At 66.0% G+C, this 19,800-nt stretch overlaps 1 protein-coding gene across 1 annotated transcript in view; it reads right to left on the bottom strand.

Annotated features, from left to right (window-relative positions):
• Positions 1-19,800, bottom strand: part of slc35c2 (solute carrier family 35 member C2) — a gene marked incomplete at its 3' end in the record, with an annotated part of 127,601 nt that overhangs the window by 78,051 nt on the left and 29,750 nt on the right. The window contains exons 7-10 of the mRNA XM_072456984.1: positions 19,599-19,682; positions 19,363-19,538; positions 19,170-19,299; positions 4,449-4,582 (exon numbers count right to left, since the gene is read on the bottom strand). Of these exons, the coding sequence (XP_072313085.1) occupies positions 4,449-4,582; positions 19,170-19,299; positions 19,363-19,538; positions 19,599-19,682 (524 nt within the window). The remainder of the gene's footprint in view (positions 1-4,448; positions 4,583-19,169; positions 19,300-19,362; positions 19,539-19,598; positions 19,683-19,800) is intronic.

Here is a 19,800-nt window from a genome sequence, read left to right on the forward strand (position 1 = left end):
TACACTATACTATATTCTTGCCCCCTGCTTCCGAAGAGTGCACACGCTTTTTTGCTCGCTCCGCTTTCTATCGCTGTTTTCCTTATTTATTTTGCTTTTTAATCAGTTTTTGTCTTCCAAACAATTTTTGCTTTAGACTTTTTCAAGTAAACCAAGGATTTTAAGAACATTTTTCCAGTTTTAACGACATATCTGACGCCAGCGACATGTCCAGGAGAAGAAGGGAGAAAGACTGTGAACGCTGTCGGAAATATCGACAAGAAATTAATGAGCTGAAAACACGGATATTTGTTTTGGAATCTGAAAAAGTTCTTCACGATACCATTCCTGTGTCAACCGACGGTAAGAAGAGCACACTTTTTACAAGAAAAACTGCTACTTTCAACCTAAACCGCAGTGACTCTGTGTCGTTTCCAAAACTGTCTAAAAACCAGAAAGACCAGGCTGTTTCTTGGAACAAACTTGGAGCAAAGCCTAAACGATACAAAGATAACGTGAAGTCACCTAAAATACAGCTCACCAACAGATTTTTACCACTTTCAGAGATGGAATTAAATGAAAAAAGGAAAGATGACGTGGCCAAAATACAGCGAGGAGGATCTGTGCCAGGAGCCAAGGTCACGCAGATTGTTTTAGTTGGGGACGGCGCGATAAGTCACGTGACGCATGAAAAGATAAACACACATTCTTTTCCAAGCGCCACTGTTTCTGAGATAACGTCACTCCTTCCAAATATTATGGCTAAGCATGGAGGAGCTAAACAGCTGATTGTGCACGTGGGTGCAGTGGACATGCGGCGGGAACAGACTGAAGTTTTGAAAAAAGACTTCTTGAAGTTATTCGACGTGCTTGATAAAATGGAAATCAAAACTTTCATAAGTGGACCTCTTCCAAACATCGACAGGAGGATAAACAAGTTTAGCCGGCTTCTTCAGCTGAACACATGGCTGTCCAAAGAGTGTTCCCCGAGAGGACTACACTACATTGAGAACTTCTATCTATTCTGGAAACGAGAGGACCTGTTTAAGAGAAATGGCCCCCACCTATGCAGAGGTGGAGTGAGGGTGCTGACAGAGAACCTGCTCCACGCTCTGAGGCATTGGACTGGGCCTGGACAGGGTCCTGAGCAGATAGTTAGAGAAGAGAGGAATGAGAGAAGAATTCCTGCTCCATCAGCCAGAGACCGAGCCAATGTTTCAACATCAAAAGCACCACAACCTCAGCCTCCACCAAAGGATTCATCAGCAGCTGCTCCACCACCACCAGCAAAGGATTCAGCTCCAGCTGCTCCACATTCACCTCCACCGCCTCCAGCAAAGGAACAATCTTCAAAGGCCTTGGACCCATCTGTGACAAGCCCAACAACATCCCTGTCATCGCCCCTGCCTTCACACCAGCCCTGGGTTCCCCCTGCAACATCTACTCCCACTAAAGATTCATCATTCTCCTTCTCATCTCCACTCTCACCCATGGGCCTTCCCAGCCATTTTGAAAGTCTGATCAAATCAGGCATTAAGATGGCTCCACTCACGCCCAATATAGCAAGGGCTATGCCGACTACACCAACAAAAGCCCCACCACCCATCCCCCCTCGCCTCTCACCTGGTCCCAAACTCTCCTTGGCTACAAAAGCCCCACCACCCATCCCCCCTCGCCTCTCACCTGGTCCCAAACTCTCCTTGGCTACAAAAGCCCCACCACCCATCCAACCTCGCCTTTCACCTGGTATCTCCCATAGCCAGGATGCTCTGGGTCTCAGCGTTGCCGGGACTTATTGTCACATTAAAAATCAAACAAACCCGGGGCCCTATGTAAAAAGAGCCCCCCCTAGTGCTATTTCTGTAGCCACATCATCACACAGATGGAAAAACAAAATGCGAGTCAGGCCCAATCTGAGAAATGTGATTCATATTCCCTGTGAAAAGATAAAGCCCAGTCCCACTGAAACTAGTCTGAAACTTGCTGTGCTAAATGTCAGATCCTTATGTAACAAATCTCTCTTAATTAATAATTTTATTTCTTCTTACAATCTTGATTTTATGTTTTTAACTGAAACATGGCTTGACAAAAACACAGGAAATGTAGTTCTGATAGAATCTGCTCCACCCAACTTTAAGTTTGAATCTGAAACACGAGAAAACAAAAAAGGGGGTGGAGTCTGTGCTGTCTTTAGAGATGAAATAATTACCCGCAGGTTGTCTTTTGGGGTGTTTTCATCATTTGAGTATGTATCCTTTAAAATGGAGCTAAAACGGTCTCCATCCATTCTCTTCATTGTTTTATACAAGCCTCCCCAGCACTGCCAAAGTGTTATTGATGATTTTACTGAGATGCTTTCAGTCATATGCACAGACTTTGATGGTTTGGTCATTACAGGTGATTTCAATGTGCATGTTGATAATATTTGTGACAGAAACGCTAAAGAGCTTGATGCTGTCCTTGAAACCTTCAGTCTTACTCAGCATGTGAGAGGCCCCACCCACAGCAAAGGACACACTCTAGATCTCATAATTACAAAGGGGGTAAATATTTCAAATGTTAATGTGGTCGATGTTGCTCTGTCTGATCATTTCTGTGTCTTCTTTGACCTGTCTGTTTCTCCCAAACCTCCGGTTGGTCCTGCAGTTGTTCAGAGGAGACACATAAGTGATGGCACAGGTGCACTGTTTATGGAAATGATAAAGTTTGAAAATGTCTCATGTTCTAATGTAAATGATTTGTTGAACTCTGTTACATCTAGTGTTTTGAATGTTCTGGACACCATCGCCCCTATAAAGGCTAAAATGGTTAAAAATAAGCAGAAGGCGCCGTGGAGAAATGATGATTGGGTCAGGGCACAGAAAAGGGAGTGCAGCAGGGCCGAATGGAAATGGCGCAAGTCAAAGCTCCAGGTTCAAAAAGAGATTTACAAAGAAAAGCTGAACATGTACAACCTAATCTTATGTAGAACTAGGGAAAGATATTTTTCTGAAATAATTGGAAGCTGCAGTAACAACTCGCGTGTCCTGTTTGCCACAGTAAACAGATTAACAAACCCTCCAGCTCAGCTGCCGTTAGAACTCATTTCCACATCCAAGTGTAATGAGTTTGCATTATTCTTTAATGACAAAGTTCAGGGCATTAAAAATGCTATAAATCCCACAATGCAAAAAATTACCCTAAAACCACCAAGACACTTAGAGCTAACTCACTTTGCACCAGTAACTGACAAAACTGTCCATGAGATCATCACCAGTCTGAGTTCATCTACATGCTGCCTTGATGTGTTACCCACCAGATTTCTAAAGTCTGTGCTGAACACACACACACACACACAGACACACACACACACACACACACACAGACACACACACACAGACACAGACACACACACTCACACACACTCACACACACACAGACACACACACACACACAGACACACACACACACACACACACAGACACACACACACACACACACAGACACACACACACACACACACACAGACACACACACTCTCACACACACACACACACACAGACACACACACACACACACAGACACACACACACACACAGACACACACACTCACACACACTCACACACACACACACACTCTCACACACACACACACACACAGACACTCTCACACACACACACACACACACACACACACACACACAGACACACACACACACACACAGACACACACACACACACACAGACACACACACTCACACACTCTCACACACACACACACACACAGACACACACACACACACACACACTCTCACACACACACACACACACACACACACACACACACACACACACACAGACACACACACACACATTTCAGATTTAAATACGTTTTTATTTGAACAAAAGTTGAAAAACATTTGTGAGTAAACTGCAGCGCCCCCGTCTGTTCGCTCGTTGGTGGTGCAGTGGTTAAAGCTGCACATGTCGTTTCCAGTGACAGACCATTTGCTGAATGTCTTCACCCTCTTGTTCCACACGTCATATAAGTCTGGAAAGTCATTTAGATTGGAAAAACTAACCAACCCCGGATTGGAGGAGTTTTCAAGCCAGTCCCTGATTGGTGCAGCGGCTCTTTGTGGCCAGCAGATGATGCTCATGATGAAGGATCATTAAACATGTCATTAACATGTCATTAACATGTCATTAACATGTCATTAACATGTCATTAACATGTCATTAACATGTCATTAACATGTCATTAACATGTCATTAACATGTCATTAATGTCTTCAATTTCTCTAGTGTAAGTTCACCTCTCTCTCTCTCTCTCTCTCTCTCTCTCTCTCTCTCTCTCTCTCTCTCTCTCTCTCTCTCTCTCTCTCTCTCTCTCTCTCTCTCTCTCTCTCTCTCTCTCTCTCTCTCTCTCTCTCTCTCTCTCTCTCTCTCTCTCTCTCTCTCTCTCTCTCTCTCTCTCTCTCTCTCTCTCTCTCTCTCTCTCTCTCTCTCTCTCTCTCTCTCTCTCTCTCTCTCTCTCTCTCTCTCTCTCTCTCTCTCTCTCTCTCTCTCTGCAGCAGAGGCACTTCCATCTCTTGACTTCTGCTGTTCGTCTGTTGCACTTTATCTGAGAAACATCGACAGAAAAAAAACTTTGACCCATTAATGACAATGAAGAGATTCAATGTTCAAGGAGCGAGAGGGGGCGCTCCCCCCTCCCTCCCTCCCTCCCTCCCGCTCCCTCCCCCTCCCTCCCTCTCGCTCCCTCCCTCCCTCTCGCGCCCTCTCGCGCCCTCTCGCGCCCTCTCGCTCCCTCTCGCTCCCTCTCGCTCCCTCTCGATCCCCCTCGCTCCCTCTCGATCCCTCTCGCTCCCCCTCGCGCCCTCGCTCCCTCTCGGGCCCGCTCCCTCCCTCCCGCTCCCTCCCGCTCGCTCCCTCTCGCTCCCTCCCTCTCGCTCGCGCCCTCTCGCTCCCTCTCGCTCCCTCTCGCGCCCTGTCGCGCCCTCTCGCTCCCTCTCGCGCCCTCTCGCTTCCTCTCGCGCCCTCCCTCTCGCTCCCTCCCTCTCGCTCCCTCCCTCTCGCTCCCTCCCGCTCGCTCCCTCCCTCTCGCTCCCTCCCTCTCGCTCCCTCCCTCTCGCTCATTCCCGCTCGCTCCCTCCCGCTCCCTCCCTCCCTCTCGCTCCCTCTCGCGCCCTCTCGCTCCCTCTCGCTCGGGCCCTCTCGCTCGGGCCCTCTCGCTCCCTCCCTCCCTCCCTCTCCCCCTCCCGCTCGCTCCCTCCCGCTCGCTCCCTCCCGCTCGCTCCCTCTCGCTCCCTCTCCCGCCCTCTCGCGCCCTGTCGCTCCCTCCCTCTCCCTCCCTCCCTCTCGCTCGCGCCCTCTCGCTCCCCCTCGCTCCATCTCGCTCCCTCTCGCGCCCTCCCGCTCCGTCCCTCCTCCTCCCTCCCTCTCCCTCCCTCTCGCTCGCGCCCTCTCGCGCCCTCTCGCTCCCTCTCGCTCCCTCCGGCTCCCTCCCTCCCTCTCGCTCGCGCCCTCTCGCTCCCTCTCGCGCCCTCTCGCGCCCTCTCGCTCCATCTCGCTCCCTCTCGCGCCCTCCCTCTCGCTCCTTCCCCCTCCCTCCCTCCCTCTCCCTCCCTCCCTCTCCCTCCCTCCCTCCCTCCCTCTCGCTCGCTCCCTCTCGCTCGCTCCCTCTCGCTCCCTCTCGCTCCCTCCCTCTAGCTCCCTCCCTCTCGCTCCCTCCCTCTCGCGCCCTCCCTCTCGCGCCCTCTAGCTCCCTCCCTCTCGTTCCCTCCCTCTCGCGCCCTCTCGGGCCCGCCCTCTCGCTCCCTCCCTCTCGCGCCCTCTCGCTCCCTCCCTCTCGCGCCCTCTCGCGCCCTCTCGCTCCCTCTCGCTCCCTCTCGCTCCCTCTCGATCCCCCTCGCTCCCTCTCGATCCCTCTCGCTCCCCCTCGCGCCCTCGCTCCCTCTCGGGCCCGCTCCCTCCCTCCCGCTCCCTCCCGCTCGCTCCCTCTCGCTCCCTCCCTCTCGCTCGCGCCCTCTCGCTCCCTCTCGCTCCCTCTCGCGCCCTGTCGCGCCCTCTCGCTCCCTCTCGCGCCCTCTCGCTTCCTCTCGCGCCCTCCCTCTCGCTCCCTCCCTCTCGCTCCCTCCCTCTCGCTCCCTCCCGCTCGCTCCCTCCCTCTCGCGCCCTCTCGGGCCCGCCCTCTCGCTCCCTCCCTCTCGCGCCCTCTCGCTCCCTCCCTCTCGCGCCCTCTCGCGCCCTCTCGCTCCCTCTCGCTCCCTCTCGCTCCCTCTCGATCCCCCTCGCTCCCTCTCGATCCCTCTCGCTCCCCCTCGCGCCCTCGCTCCCTCTCGGGCCCGCTCCCTCCCTCCCGCTCCCTCCCGCTCGCTCCCTCTCGCTCCCTCCCTCTCGCTCGCGCCCTCTCGCTCCCTCTCGCTCCCTCTCGCGCCCTGTCGCGCCCTCTCGCTCCCTCTCGCGCCCTCTCGCTTCCTCTCGCGCCCTCCCTCTCGCGCCCTCCCTCTCGCTCCCTCCCTCTCGCTCCCTCCCGCTCGCTCCCTCCCTCTCGCTCCCTCCCTCTCGCTCATTCCCGCTCGCTCCCTCCCGCTCCCTCCCTCCCTCTCGCTCCCTCTCGCGCCCTCTCGCTCCCTCTCGCTCGGGCCCTCTCGCTCGGGCCCTCTCGCTCCCTCCCTCCCTCCCTCTCCCCCTCCCGCTCGCTCCCTCCCGCTCGCTCCCTCCCGCTCGCTCCCTCCCGCTCGCTCCCTCTCGCTCCCTCTCCCGCCCTCTCGCGCCCTGTCGCTCCCCCTCGCTCCCTCTCGCGCCCTCCCGCTCCCTCCCCCTCCCTCCCTCCCGCGCCCTCCCGCTCCCTCCCCCTCCCTCCCTCCCTCTCGCTCCCTCCCTCTCGCTCCCTCCCTCTCGCTCCCCCCCTCCCGCTCCCCCTCCCGCTCTCTCGCTCCCCCTCGCTCCATCTCGCTCCCTCTCGCGCCCTCCCCCTCCCTCCCTCCCTCCCCCTCCCTCCCTCTCGCTCGCTCCCTCTCGCGCCCTCTCGCTCCATCCCTCTCGCTCCCTCCCTCTCGCTCGCTCCCTCCCGCCCGCTCGCTCCCTCCCGCTCGCTCGCTCCCTCTCGCTCGCTCCCTCTCGCTCGCTCCCTCGCTCCCTCCCGCTCGCTCGCTCCCTCCCGCTCGCTCGCTCCCTCCCGCTCGCTCGCTCCCTCCCGCTCGCTCCGGCTCCCTCCCTCCCTCTCGCTCGCGCCCTCTCGCTCCCTCTCGCGCCCTCTCGCGCCCTCTCGCTCCAGCTCGCTCCCTCCCTCCCGCTCGCTCGCTCCCTCACGCTCGCTCGCTCCCTCACGCTCGCTCCCTCCCGCTCGCTCCCTCTCGCTCGCTCCCTCTCGCGCCCTCTCGCTCGCGCCCTCTCGCTCGCGCCCTCTAGCGCCCTCTCGCGCCCTCTCGCGCCCTCTCGCTCCCCCTCAATCCCCCTCAATTCCTCTCGCTCCCTCTCGCCCTCTCTCGCTCCGTCTCGCGCCCTCCCTCTCGCTCCCTCCATCTCGCTCGCTCTCGCTCGCTCTCGCTCGCTCCCTCTCGCGCCCTCTCGCTCCCTCTCGCGCGCTCCCTCCCTCTCGCGCGCTCCCTCCCTCTCGCTCACTCCCTCTCGCGCCCTCTCGCTCGCTCCCTCTCGGGCCCTCTCGCTCCCTCTCGCGCCCTCTCGCTCCCTCTCGCGCCCTCTCGCTCCCTCTCGCTCCCTCTCGCTCCCTCTCGCACACCCTCTCGCTCTATCGCTCCCCCTCGCTCCCTCTCGCTCCCCCTCGCGCCCCCTCGCTCCGTCTCGCTCTCGCTCCCTCCCTCTCGCTCCCTCCCGCTCGCTCCCTCCCTCTCGCTCCCTCCCGCTCGCTCCCTCCCTCTCGCTCGCTCCCTCCCTCTCGCGCCCTCTCGCTCGCTCCCTCTCGGGCCCTCTCGCTCCCTCTCGCGCCCTCTCGCTCCCTCTCGCGCCCTCTCGCGCCCTCTCGCTCCCCCTCAATCCTCTCGCTCCCTCTCGCCCTCTCGCTCCGTCTCGCGCCCTCCCTCTCGCTCCCTCCATCTCGCTCCCTCCCTCTCGCTCGCTCCCTCTCGCTCCCTCCCTCTCGCTCGCTCCCTCCCGCGCGCTCCCTCCCTCTCGCTCGCTCTCGCTCCCTCTCGCTCCCTCTCGCACACCCTCTCGCTCTATCGCTCCCCCTCGCTCCCTCTCGATCCCTCTCGCGCCCCCTCGCTCCGTCTCGCTCGCTCTCGCTCCCTCCCTCTCGCTCGCTCCCTCTCGCTCGCTCTCGCTCGCTCCCTCTCGCTCGCTCCCTCTCGCTCGCTCCCTCTCGCTCGCTCCCTCTCGCTCGCTCCCTCTCGCTCGCTCCCTCTCGCTCCCTCTCGCGCGCTCCCTCCCGCGCGCTCCCTCTCGCTCCCTCTCGCGCGCTCCCTCCCTCTCGCTCGCTCCCTCTCGCTCCCTCTCGCTCGCTCCCTCTCGCACACCCTCTCGCTCTATCGCTCCCCTCGCTCCCTCTCGATCCCTCTCGCTCCCCCTCGCGCCCCCTCGCTCCGTCTCGCGCCCTCTCGCTCCCTCTCGGGGCCTCTCGCGCCCTCTCGCTCCCTCTCGCTCCCTCTCGGGCCCGCTCCCTCCCGCTCCCTCCCGCTCCCGCTCCCTCCCGCTCGCTCCCTCCCTCCCTCTCGTCTCGCTCCTTCCCTCTCGCGCCCTCTCGCTCGCGCCCTCCCTCTCGCTCCCTCCCTCTCGCTCCCTCCCTCTCGCTCCCTCCCTCTCGCTCCCTCTTGTCCCTCTCGCTCGCTCCCTCTCGCTCGCTCCCTCTCGCTCGCGCCCTCTCGCTCCCTCTCGCGCCCTCTCGCTCCCTCTCGCTCCCTCTCGCGCCCTCTCGCTCCATCTCGCGCCCTCCCGCTCCCTCCCTCTCCCTCCCTCCCTCTCGCTCGCGCCCTCTTGCTCCCTCTCGCGCCCTCTCGCTCCCTCTCGCTCCATCTCGCTCCCTCTCGCGCCCTCCCTCTCGCTCCCTCCCTCTCGCTCCCTCCCTCTCGCTCGTGCCCTCTCGCTCCCTCTCGCGCCCTCTCGCGCCCTCTCGCGCCCTCTCGCTCCCTCTCGATCCCCCTCGCTCCCTCTCGATCCCCCTCGCTCCCTCTCGATCCCCCTCGCTCCCCCTCGCGCCCTCGCTCCCTCTCGGGCCCGCTCCCTCCCTCCCGCTCCCTCCCTCCCGCTCCCTCCCCCCCTCTCGCTCGCTCCCTCTCGCGCCCTCTCGCTCCATCCCTCTCGCTCGCTCCCTCCCTCCCTCTCGCTCGCTCCCTCTCGCGCCCTCTCGCTCCATCCCTCTCGCTCGCTCCCTCCCTCTCGCTCCCTCCCGCTCCCTCCCCCTCCCTCCCTCTCGCGCCCTCTCGCTCCATCCCTCTCGCTCCCTCCCGCTCGCTCGCTCCCGCTCGCTCGCTCCCTCCCTCTCGCGCCCTCCCTCTCGCTCCCTCCCGCTCCCTCCCCCTCCCTCCCTCTCGCTCCCTCCCGCTCCATCCCTCTCGCTCGCTCCGTCTCGCTCGCTCTCGCTCCCTCCCTCTCGCTCGCTCCCTCTCGCTCGCTCTCGCTCCCTCCCTCTCGCTCGCTCCCTCTCGCTCGCTCTCGCTCGCTCCCTCTCGCTCGCTCCCTCCCTCTCGCTCCCTCTCGCTCCCTCTCGCGCGCTCCCTCCCGCGCGCTCCCTCTCGCTCCCTCTCGCGCGCTCCCTCCCTCTCGCTCGCTCCCTCTCGCTCCCTCTCGCTCGCTCCCTCTCGCACACCCTCTCGCTCTATCGCTCCCCCTCGCTCCCTCTCGATCCCTCTCGCTCCCCCTCGCGCCCCCTCGCTCCGTCTCGCGCCCTCTCGCTCCCTCTCGGGGCCTCTCGCGCCCTCTCGCTCCCTCTCGCTCCCTCTCGGGCCCGCTCCCTCCCGCTCCCTCCCGCTCCCTCCCGCTCCCGCTCCCTCCCTCCCTCTCGCTCCTTCCCTCTCGCGCCCTCTCGCTCGCGCCCTCCCTCTCGCTCTCGCTCGCTCCCTCTGGCTCGCTCCCTCTCGCTCGCTCCCTCTCGCTCGCTCCCTCTCGCTCGCTCCCTCTCGCTCGCTCCCTCTCGCTCGCGCCCTCTCGCTCGCTCCCTCTCGCTCGCGCCCTCTCGCTCCCTCTCGCGCCCTCTCGCTCCCTCTCGCTCCCTCTCGCGCCCTCTCGCTCCATCTCGCGCCCTCCCGCTCCCTCCCTCTCCCTCCCTCCCTCTCGCTCGCGCCCTCTTGCTCCCTCTCGCGCCCTCTCGCTCCCTCTCGCTCCATCTCGCTCCCTCTCGCGCCCTCCCTCTCGCTCCCTCCCTCTCGCTCGTGCCCTCTCGCTCCCTCTCGCGCCCTCTCGCGCCCTCTCGCGCCCTCTCGCTCCCTCTCGATCCCCCTCGCTCCCTCTCGATCCCCCTCGCTCCCCCTCGCGCCCTCGCTCCCTCTCGGGCCCGCTCCCTCCCTCCCGCTCCCTCCCTCCCGCTCCCTCCCCCTCCCTCCCTCTCGCTCGCTCCCTCTCGCTCCATCCCTCTCGCTCGCTCCCTCCCTCCCTCTCGCTCGCTCCCTCTCGCGCCCTCTCGCTCCATCCCTCTCGCTCGCTCCCTCCCTCTCGCTCCCTCCCGCTCCCTCCCCCTCGCGCCCTCTCGCTCCATCCCTCTCGCTCCCTCCCGCTCGCTCGCTCCCTCCCTCTCGCGCCCTCCCTCTCGCTCCCTCCCGCTCCCTCCCCCTCCCTCCCTCTCGCTCCCTCCCGCTCCATCCCTCTCGCTCCCTCTCGCTCGCTCCCTCCCTCTCGCTCCCTCCCTCTCGCTCCCTCCCGCTCGCTCCCTCCCGCTCGCTCCCTCCCGCTCGCTCCCTCCCTCCCGCTCGCTCCCTCCCTCTCGCGCCCTCTCGCTCGCTCCCTCTTGGGCCCTCTCGCTCCCTCTAGCGCCCTCTCGCGCCCTCTCGCTCCCTCTCGCGCCCTCTCGCGCCCTCTCGCTCCCCCTCAATCCCTCTCGCTCCCTCCATCTCGCTCCCTCTCGCTCGCTCCCTCCAGCTCGCTCCCTCTCGCTCGCTCCCTCTCGCTCCCTCTCGCTCGCTCCCTCTAGCGCCCTCTCGCTCGCTCCCTCTCGCGCCCTCTCGCGCCCTCTCGCTCCCCCTCAATCCCTCTCGCTCCCTCTCGCCCTCTCGCTCCGTCTCGCTCCCTCCATCTCGCTCGCTCTCGCTCCCTCCCTCTCGCTCGCTCCCTCTCGCTCGCTCCCTCTCGCGCCCTCTCGCGCGCTCCCTCCCTCTCGCTCGCTCCCTCTCGCTCCCTCTCGCACACCCTCTCGCTCTATCGCTCCCCCTCGCTCCCTCTCGATCCCTCTCGCGCCCCCTCGCTCCGTCTCGCTCGCTCTCGCTCCCTCCCTCTCGCTCGCTCCCTCTCGCTCGCTCCCTCTCGCTCGCTCCCTCTCGCGCGCTCCCTCCCTCTCGCTCGCTCCCTCTCGCGCCCTCTCGCTCCCTCTCGCACACCCTCTCGCTCTATCGCTCCCCCTCGCTCCCTCTCGATCCCTCTCGCTCCCCCTCGCGCCCCCTCGCTCCGTCTCGCGCCCTCTCGCTCCCTCTCGGGGCCTCTCGCGCCCTCTCGGGGCCTCTCGCGCCCTCTCGCTCCCTCTCGGGCCCGCTCCCTCCCGCTCCCGTTCCCTCCCGCTCGCTCCCTCCCTCCCTCTCGCTCCTTCCCTCTCGCGCCCTCTCGCTCCCTCCCTCTCGCTCGCGCCCTCCCTCTCGCTCCCTCCCTCTCGCTCGCTCCCTCTCGCGCCCTCTCGCTCGCTCCCTCCCTCTCGCTCGCTCCCTCTCGCTCCCTCCCTCTCGCGCCCTCTCGCTCCATCTCGCTCCCTCTCGCTCCATCTCGCTCCCTCCCGCTCCCTCCCTCTCCCTCCCTCCCTCTCGCGCCCTCTCGCTCCCCCTCGCTCCATCTCGCTCCCTCTCGCGCCCTCCCGCTCCGTCCCTCCTCCTCCCTCCCTCTCCCTCCCTCTCGCTCGCGCCCTCTCGCTCCCTCTCGCTCCCTCCGGCTCCCTCCCTCCCTCTCGCTCGCGCCCTCTCGCTCCCTCTCGCGCCCTCTCGCGCCCTCTCGCTCCATCTCGCTCCCTCTCGCGCCCTCCCTCTCGCTCCTTCCCCCTCCCTCCCTCCCTCTCCCTCCCTCCCTCTCCCTCCCTCCCTCCCTCTCGCTCGCTCCCTCTCGCTCGCTCCCTCTCGCTCGCTCTCGCTCCCTCCCTCTAGCTCCCTCCCTCTAGCTCCCTCCCTCTCGCTCCCTCCCTCTCGCGCCCTCCCTCTCGCGCCCTCTAGCTCCCTCCCTCTCGCTCCCTCTCGCTCCCTCCCTCTCGCGCCCTCTCGGGCCCGCCCTCTCGCTCCCTCCCTCTCGCGCCCTCTCGCTCGCTCCCTCTCGGGCCCTCTCGCGCCCTCTCCCTCCCTCTCGCGCCCTCTCGCTCCCTCTCGATCCCTCTCGATCCCCCTCGCGCCCCCTCGCTCCGTCTCGCTCCCCCTCGCGCCCTCCCTCTCGCTCGCTCCCTCTCGCTCCCTCTCGCTCCCTCCCTCTCGCGCCCTCTCGCTCGCTCCCTCTCGCTCCCTCCCTCTCGCGCCCTCTCGCTCGCTCCCTCTCGCGCCCTCTCGCTCCCTCCCTCTCGCGCCCTCTCGCTCCCTCTCGCTCCCTCTCGCTCCCTCTCGATCCCCCTCTCGCTCCCTCCCTCTCGCTCCCTCCCTCTCGCTCCCCCTCCCTCCCTCCCTCCCGCTCCCTCCCCCTCCCTCCCTCTCGCGCCCTCTCGCTCCATCCCTCTCGCTCCCTCCCGCTCGCTCGCTCGCTCCCTCCCTCTCGCGCCCTCCCTCTCGCTCCCTCCCGCTCCCTCCCCCTCCCTCCCTCTCGCTCCCTCCCGCTCCCTCCCGCTCGCTCCCTCTCGCTCCCTCCCTCTCGCTCGCGCCCTCTCGCTCCCTCTCGCTCCCTCTCGCGCCCTCTCGCGCCCTGTCGCGCCCTGTCGCGCCCTCTCGCTCCCTCTCGCGCCCTCTCGCTTCCTCTCGCGCCCTCCCTCTCGCGCCCTCTCGCTCCCTCCCGCTCGCTCCCTCCCTCTCGCTCCCTCCCGCTCGCTCCCTCCCTCTCGTTCCCTCCCTCTCGCTCATTCCCGCTCGCTCCCTCCCGCTCCCTCCCGCTCCCTCCCTCCCTCTCGCTCCCTCTCGCGCCCTCTCGCTCCCTCTCGCTCCCTCTCGCTCGGGCCCTCTCGCTCGGGCCCTCTCGCTCCCTCCCTCCCTCCCTCTCCCCCTCCCGCTCGCTCCCTCCCGCTCGCTCCCTCTCGCTCCCTCTCCCGCCCTCTCGCGCCCTGTCGCTCCCCCTCGCTCCCTCTCGCGCCCTCCCGCTCCCTCCCCCTCCCTCCCTCCCTCTCGCTCCCTCCCTCTCGCTCCCTCCCGCTCCCTCCCGCTCCCCCCCGCTCCCTCCCGCTCCCTCCCGCTCCCCCCCTCCCGCTCCCCCTCCCGCCCTCTCGCTCCCCCTCGCTCCCTCTCGCTCCCTCTCGCGCCCTCCCTCTCGCTCCCTCCCCCTCCCTCCCTCTCGCTCGCTCCCTCTCGCGCCCTCTCGCTCCATCCCTCTCGCTCCCTCCCGCTCGCTCCCTCCCTCTCGCTCGCTCCCTCCCGCCCGCTCGCTCGCTCCCTCCCGCTCGCTCCCTCCCGCTCGCTCGCTCCCTCTCGCTCGCTCCCTCGCTCCCTCCCGCTCGCTCGCTCCCTCCCGCTCGCTCCCTCCCGCTCGCTCTCGCTCGCTCGCTCGCTCCCTCCCGCTCGCTCGCTCCCTCCCGCTCGCTCCCTCCCTCCCGCTCGCTCGCTCCCTCACGCTCGCTCCCTCCCTCCCGCTCGCTCGCTCCCTCACGCTCGCTCCCTCCCGCTCGCTCGCTCCCTCTCGCTCGCTCCCTCTCGCTCGCTCACTCCCTCTCGCTCGCTCCCTCCCTCGCTCTCGCGCCCTCTCGCTCGCGCCCTCTCGCTCCCTCTAGCGCCCTCTCGCGCCCTCTCGCGCCCTCTCGCTCCCTCTCGCGCCCTCTCGCTCCCCCTCAATCCCCCTCAATTCCTCTCGCTCCCTCTCGCCCTCTCTCGCTCCGTCTCGCGCCCTCCCTCTCGCTCCCTCTCGCTCCGTCTCGCGCCCTCCCTCTCGCTCCCTCCATCTCGCTCGCTCTCGCTCGCTCTCGCTCGCTCCCTCTCGCGCCCTCTCGCTCCCTCTCGCGCGCTCCCTCCCTCTCGCGCGCTCCCTCCCTCTCGCTCACTCCCTCTCGCGCCCTCTCGCTCGCTCCCTCTCGGGCCCTCTCGCTCCCTCTCGCGCCCTCTCGCTCCCTCTCGCTCCCTCTCGCTCCCTCTCGCACACCCTCTCGCTCTATCGCTCCCCCTCGCTCCCTCTCGCTCCCCCTCGCGCCCCCTCGCTCCGTCTCGCTCTCGCTCCCTCCCTCTCGCTCGCTCCCTCTCGCTCCATCCCTCTCGCTCCCTCCCGCTCGCTCCCTCCCTCTCGCTCGCTCCCTCCCTCTCGCGCCCTCTCGCTCGCTCCCTCTCGGGCCCTCTCGCTCCCTCTCGCGCCCTCTCGCTTCCTCTCGCGCCCTCTCGCGCCCTCTCGCTCCCCCTCAATCCCTCTCGCTCCCTCTCGCCCTCTCGCTCCGTCTCGCGCCCTCCCTCTCGCTCCCTCCATCTCGCTCGCTCTCGCTCCCTCCCTCTCGCTCGCTCCCTCTCGCTCCCTCCCTCTCGCTCGCTCCCTCTCGCTCGCTCCCTCCCGCGCGCTCCCTCCCGCGCGCTCGCTCTCGCTCCCTCTCGCTCCCTCTCGCGCGCTCGCTCTCGCTCCCTCTCGCTCCCTCTCGCACACCCTCTCGCTCTATCGCTCCCCCTCGCTCCCTCTCGATCCCTCTCGCGCCCCCTCGCTCCGTCTCGCTCGCTCTCGCTCCCTCCCTCTCGCTCGCTCCGTCTCGCTCGCTCTCGCTCCCTCCCTCTCGCTCGCTCCCTCCCGCTCGTTCGCTCCCTCACGCTCGCTCCCTCCCTCCCGCTCGCTCGCTCCCTCTCGCTCGCTCGCTCCCTCCCTCTCGCTCGCTCCCTCTCGCTCGCTCGCTCGCTCCCTCTCGCTCGCTCGCTCGCTCCCTCTCGCTCGCTCCCTCTCGCTCGCTCCCTCCCTCGCTCGCTCGCTCGCTCCCTCTCGCTCGCTCCCTCTCGCTCGCTCCCTCTCGCTCGCTCCCTCCCTCGCTCGCTCGCTCGCTCCCTCTCGCTCGCTCCCTCTCGCTCGCTCCCTCCCTCGCTCTCGCGCCCTCTCGCTCGCGCCCTCTCGCTCCCTCTAGCGCCCTCTCGCGCCCTCTCGCGCCCTCTCGCTCCCTCTCGCGCCCTCTCGCTCCCTCTCGCGCCCTCTCGCTCCCTCTCGCCCTCTCTCGCTCCGTCTCGCGCCCTCCCTCTCGCTCCCTCCATCTCGCTCGCTCTCGCTCGCTCCCTCTCGCGCCCTCTCGCTCCCTCTCGCGCGCTCCCTCCCTCTCGCGCGCTCCCTCCCTCTCGCGCCCTCTCGCTCGCTCCCTCTCGGGCCCTCTCGCTCCCTCTCGCGCCCTCTCGCTCCCTCTCGCTCCCTCTCGCACACCCTCTCGCTCTATCGCTCCCCCTCGCTCCCTCTCGCTCCCCCTCGCGCCCCCTCGCTCCGTCTCGCTCTCGCTCCCTCCCTCTCGCTCGCTCCCTCTCGCTCCATCCCTCTCGCTCCCTCCCGCTCGCTCCCTCCCTCTCGCTCGCTCCCTCCCTCTCGCGCCCTCTCGCTCGCGCCCTCTCGGGCCCTCTCGCTCCCTCTCGCGCCCTCTCGCTTCCTCTCGCGCCCTCTCGCGCCCTCTCGCTCCCCCTCAATCCCTCTCGCTCCCTCTCGCCCTCTCGCTCCGTCTCGCGCCCTCCCTCTCGCTCCCTCCATCTCGCTCGCTCTCGCTCCCTCCCTCTCGCTCGCTCCCTCTCGCTCCCTCCCTCTCGCTCGCTCCCTCTCGCTCGCTCCCTCCCGCGCGCTCCCTCCCGCGCGCTCGCTCTCGCTCCCTCTCGCTCCCTCTCGCACACCCTCTCGCTCTATCGCTCCCCCTCGCTCCCTCTCGCGCCCCCTCGCTCCGTCTCGCTCGCTCTCGATCCCTCCCTCTCGCTCGCTCCGTCTCGCTCGCTCTCGCTCCCTCCCTCTCGCTCGCTCCCTCTCGCTCGCTCTCGCTCCCTCCCTCTCGCTCGCTCCCTCTCGCTCGCTCCCTCTCGCTCGCTCCCTCTCGCTCCCTCTCGCGCGCTCCCTCCCGCGCGCTCCCTCTCGCTCCCTCTCGCGCGCTCCCTCCCTCTCGCTCGCTCCCTCTCGCGCGCTCCCTCCCTCTCGCTCGCTCCCTCTCGCTCCCTCTCGCTCGCTCCCTCTCGCACACCCTCTCGCTCTATCGCTCCCCCTCGCTCCCTCTCGATCCCTCTCGCTCCCCCTCGCTCCCTCTCGCGCCCTCTCGCTCCCTCTCGGGGCCTCTCGCGCCCTCTCGCTCCCTCTCGCTCCCTCTCGGGCCCGCTCCCTCCCGCTCCCTCCCGCTCCCTCCCGCTCCCTCCCGCTCGCTCCCTCCCTCCCTCTCACTCCTTCCCTCTCGCGCCCTCTCGCTCGCGCCCTCCCTCTCGCTCCCTCCCTCTCGCTCCCTCCCTCTCGCTCGCTCCCTCTCGCGCCCTCTTGTCCCTCTCGCTCGCTCCCTCCCTCTCGCTCCCTCCTTCTCGCTCCCTCCCTCTCGCTCGCGCCCTCTCGCGCCCTCTCGCTCCCTCCCTCCCGCTCCCTCCCTCCCGCTCCCTCCCTCCCTCTCGCTCCCTCCCGCTCCCTCCCTCCCTCCCGCTCGCTCCCTCCCTCCCGCTCGCTCCCTCCCTCCCGCTCCCTCCCGCTCGCTCGCTCCCGCTCGCTCCCTCCCGCTCCCTCCCTCCCGCTCCCTCCCTCACGCTCCCTCCCTCTCGCTCCCTCCCTCTCGCTCGCTCCCTCTCGCTCGCTCCCTCTCGCTCGCTCCCTCTCGCTCCCTCCCTCTCGCTCGCTCCCTCTCGCTCGCTCCCTCTCGCTCGCTCCCTCTCGCTCGCTCCCTCTCGCTCGCTCCCTCTCGCTCCCTCCCTCTCGCTCGCTCCCTCTCGCTCCCTCCCTCTCGCTCCCTCCCTCTCGCTCCCTCCCTCTCGCTCCCTCACTCCCTCTCGCTCCCTCCCTCTCGCTCCCTCCCTCTCGCTCCCTCCCTCTCGCTCGCTCCCTCTCGCTCGCTCCCTCCCTCTCGCTCCCTCCCTCTCGCTCCCTCCCTCTCGCTCCCTCCCTCCCTCTCGCACCCTCTCGCTCCCTCTCGCGCCCTCTCGATCCCTCTCGATCCCTCTCGATCCCTCTCGCTCCCTCTCGCGCCCTCTCGCGCCCTCTCGCGCCCTCTCGCTCCCCCTCAATCCCTCTCGCTCCCTCTCGCCCTCTCGCTCCGTCTCGCGCCCTCCCTCTCGCTCCCTCCATCTCGCTCGCTCTCGCTCCCTCCCTCTCGCTCGCTCCCTCTCGCTCCCTCCCTCTCGCTCGCTCCCTCTCGCTCGCTCCCTCCCGCGCGCTCCCTCCCTCTCGCTCGCTCTCGCTCCCTCTCGCTCCCTCTCGCACACCCTCTCGCTCCCCCTCGCTCCCTCTCGATCCCTCTCGCGCCCTCCCTCTCGCTCCCTCCCTCTCGCTCCCTCCCTCTCGCTCGCTCCCTCTCGCGCCCTCTTGTCCCTCTCGCTCGCTCCCTCCCTCTCGCTCGCTCCCTCTCGCTCCCTCCCTCTCGCTCCCTCCCTCTCGCTCCCTCCCTCTCGCTCGCGCCCTCTCGCGCCCTCTCGCTCCCTCCCTCCCTCCCGCTCCCTCCCTCCCTCTCGCTCCCTCCCGCTCCCTCCCTCCCGCTCCCTCCCGCTCGCTCCCTCCCTCCCGCTCCCTCCCGCTCACTCCCTCCCTCCCGCTCCCTCCCTCCCGCTCCCTCCCGCTCCCTCCCTCTCGCTCCCTCCCTCTCGCTCGCTCCCTCTCGCTCGCTCCCTCTCGCTCCCTCCCTCTCGCTCCCTCCCTCTCGCTCCCTCTCGCTCCCTCCCTCTCGCTCGCTCCCTCTCGCTCGCTCCCTCTCGCTCGCTCCCTCTCGCTCGCTCCCTCTCGCTCCCTCCCTCTCGCTCCCTCCCTCTCGCTCGCTCCCTCTCGCTCGCTCCCTCTCGCTCCCTCCCTCTCGCTCCCTCCCTCCCTCTCGCTCCCTCCCTCCCTCTCGCTCCCTCCCTCCCTCTCGCTCGCTCCCTCCCTCCCGCTCCCTCCCTCCCGCTCCCTCCCTCCCGCTCCCTCCCGCTCGCTCCCTCCCTCCCGCTCCCTCCCTCCCGCTCCCTCCCGCTCGCTCCCTCCCGCTCGCTCCCTCCCGCTCCCTCCCTCTCGCTCCCTCCCTCTCGCTCGCTCCCTCTCGCTCGCTCCCTCTCGCTCCCTCCCTCTCGCTCGCTCCCTCTCGCTCCCTCCCTCTCGCTCCCTCTCGCTCCCTCCCTCTCGCTCCCTCTCGCTCCCTCCCTCTCGCTCGCTCCCTCTCGCTCCCTCCCTCTCGCTCCCTCCCTCTCGCTCCCTCCCTCTCGCTCCCTCCCTCTCGCTCGCACCCTCTCGCTCCCTCCCTCTCGCTCGCTCCCTCTCGCTCGCTCCCTCTCGCTCCCTCCCTCTCGCTCCCTCCCTCTCGCTCCCTCCCTCTCGCTCCCTCCCTCTCGCTCCCTCCCTCTCGCTCGCTCCCTCTCGCTCGCTCCCTCTCGCTCCCTCCCTCTCGCTCCCTCCCTCCCTCCCTCTCGCTCCCTCCCTCCCTCTCGCTCCCTCTCGCTCGCTCCCTCTCGCTCGCTCCCTCTCGCTCCCTCCCTCTCGCTCGCTCCCTCTCGCTCGCTCCCTCTCGCTCCCTCCCTCTCGCTCGCTCCCTCTCGCTCCCTCCCTCTCGCTCCCTCCCTCTCGCTCCCTCCCTCTCGCTCCCTCACTCCCTCTCGCTCCCTCCCTCTCGCTCCCTCACTCCCTCTCGCTCGCTCCCTCTCGCTCGCTCCCTCTCGCTCCCTCCCTCTCGCTCCCTCCCTCTCGCTCGCTCCCTCCCTCTCGCTCCCTCCCTCTCGCTCCCTCCCTCTCGCTCCCTCCCTCCCTCTCGCACCCTCTCGCTCCCTCTCGCGCCCTCTCGATCCCTCTCGATCCCTCTCGATCCCTCTCGCTCCCTCTCGCTCCCTCTCGCTCCCTCTCTTTACAGATGTGAGAAGACGACTCACTTTTGGAGTAATACACTTTGAGTCCGACGTGCAGAGAAATGCCGCAGACGCACAGGGAGAACCCGAGCCAGTTGAGGGCGCTGGTGCTGTCGCCCACGAGCCGAGCGGCCAGAAGAAGAGTGACCAGCTCCTGGACAAACACATGTTCAGTTTGAATCCAGCACAGATTTTGTCTTGTTGAAGATGAAGTGACCTTAAAGATCCCTGAGATGGAGAGTGTGAGGCTGGACGTGTGAGACACCAGCAGGAACTCAGAGAAGCCCAAACCGAACGCCAGGAGTCCCCCCACGCTGAGAGAGACCACCGACCAGAGCAGAGAGGACACCTGAGGGACACGGAAGAGATGCTCCGAGCTGGCCACGCCCACACCTGGAGGAAGAGGAAGAGGGATTAAATAAGAGACAGAGAGGAAGAGTGTAAGAGTCAGACCTTCGTTGAAGAGGAACAGAGGGAACAGGCCGAGGAACATGAGCGGCTGAAGGTGGAACATGGCATCGATCGGGTTCTGGAGCCCTGAAGACAAAGAATGAACATCAGAGGAGCAGAGGAGGAGGAGGAGGAGCAGAGGAGGAGCAGAGGAGCAGAAGAGGAGGAGGAGCAGAGGAGGAGGAGGAGGAGCAGAAGAGGAGGA

This window comes from Eucyclogobius newberryi, unplaced genomic scaffold (genome assembly GCF_026437365.1).
Source record: "Eucyclogobius newberryi isolate DKJ021-1_F unplaced genomic scaffold, fEucNew1.0.hap1 SCAF_201, whole genome shotgun sequence".
In the NCBI taxonomy this organism is placed as follows: Eukaryota; Metazoa; Chordata; class Actinopteri; order Gobiiformes; family Gobiidae; genus Eucyclogobius; species Eucyclogobius newberryi.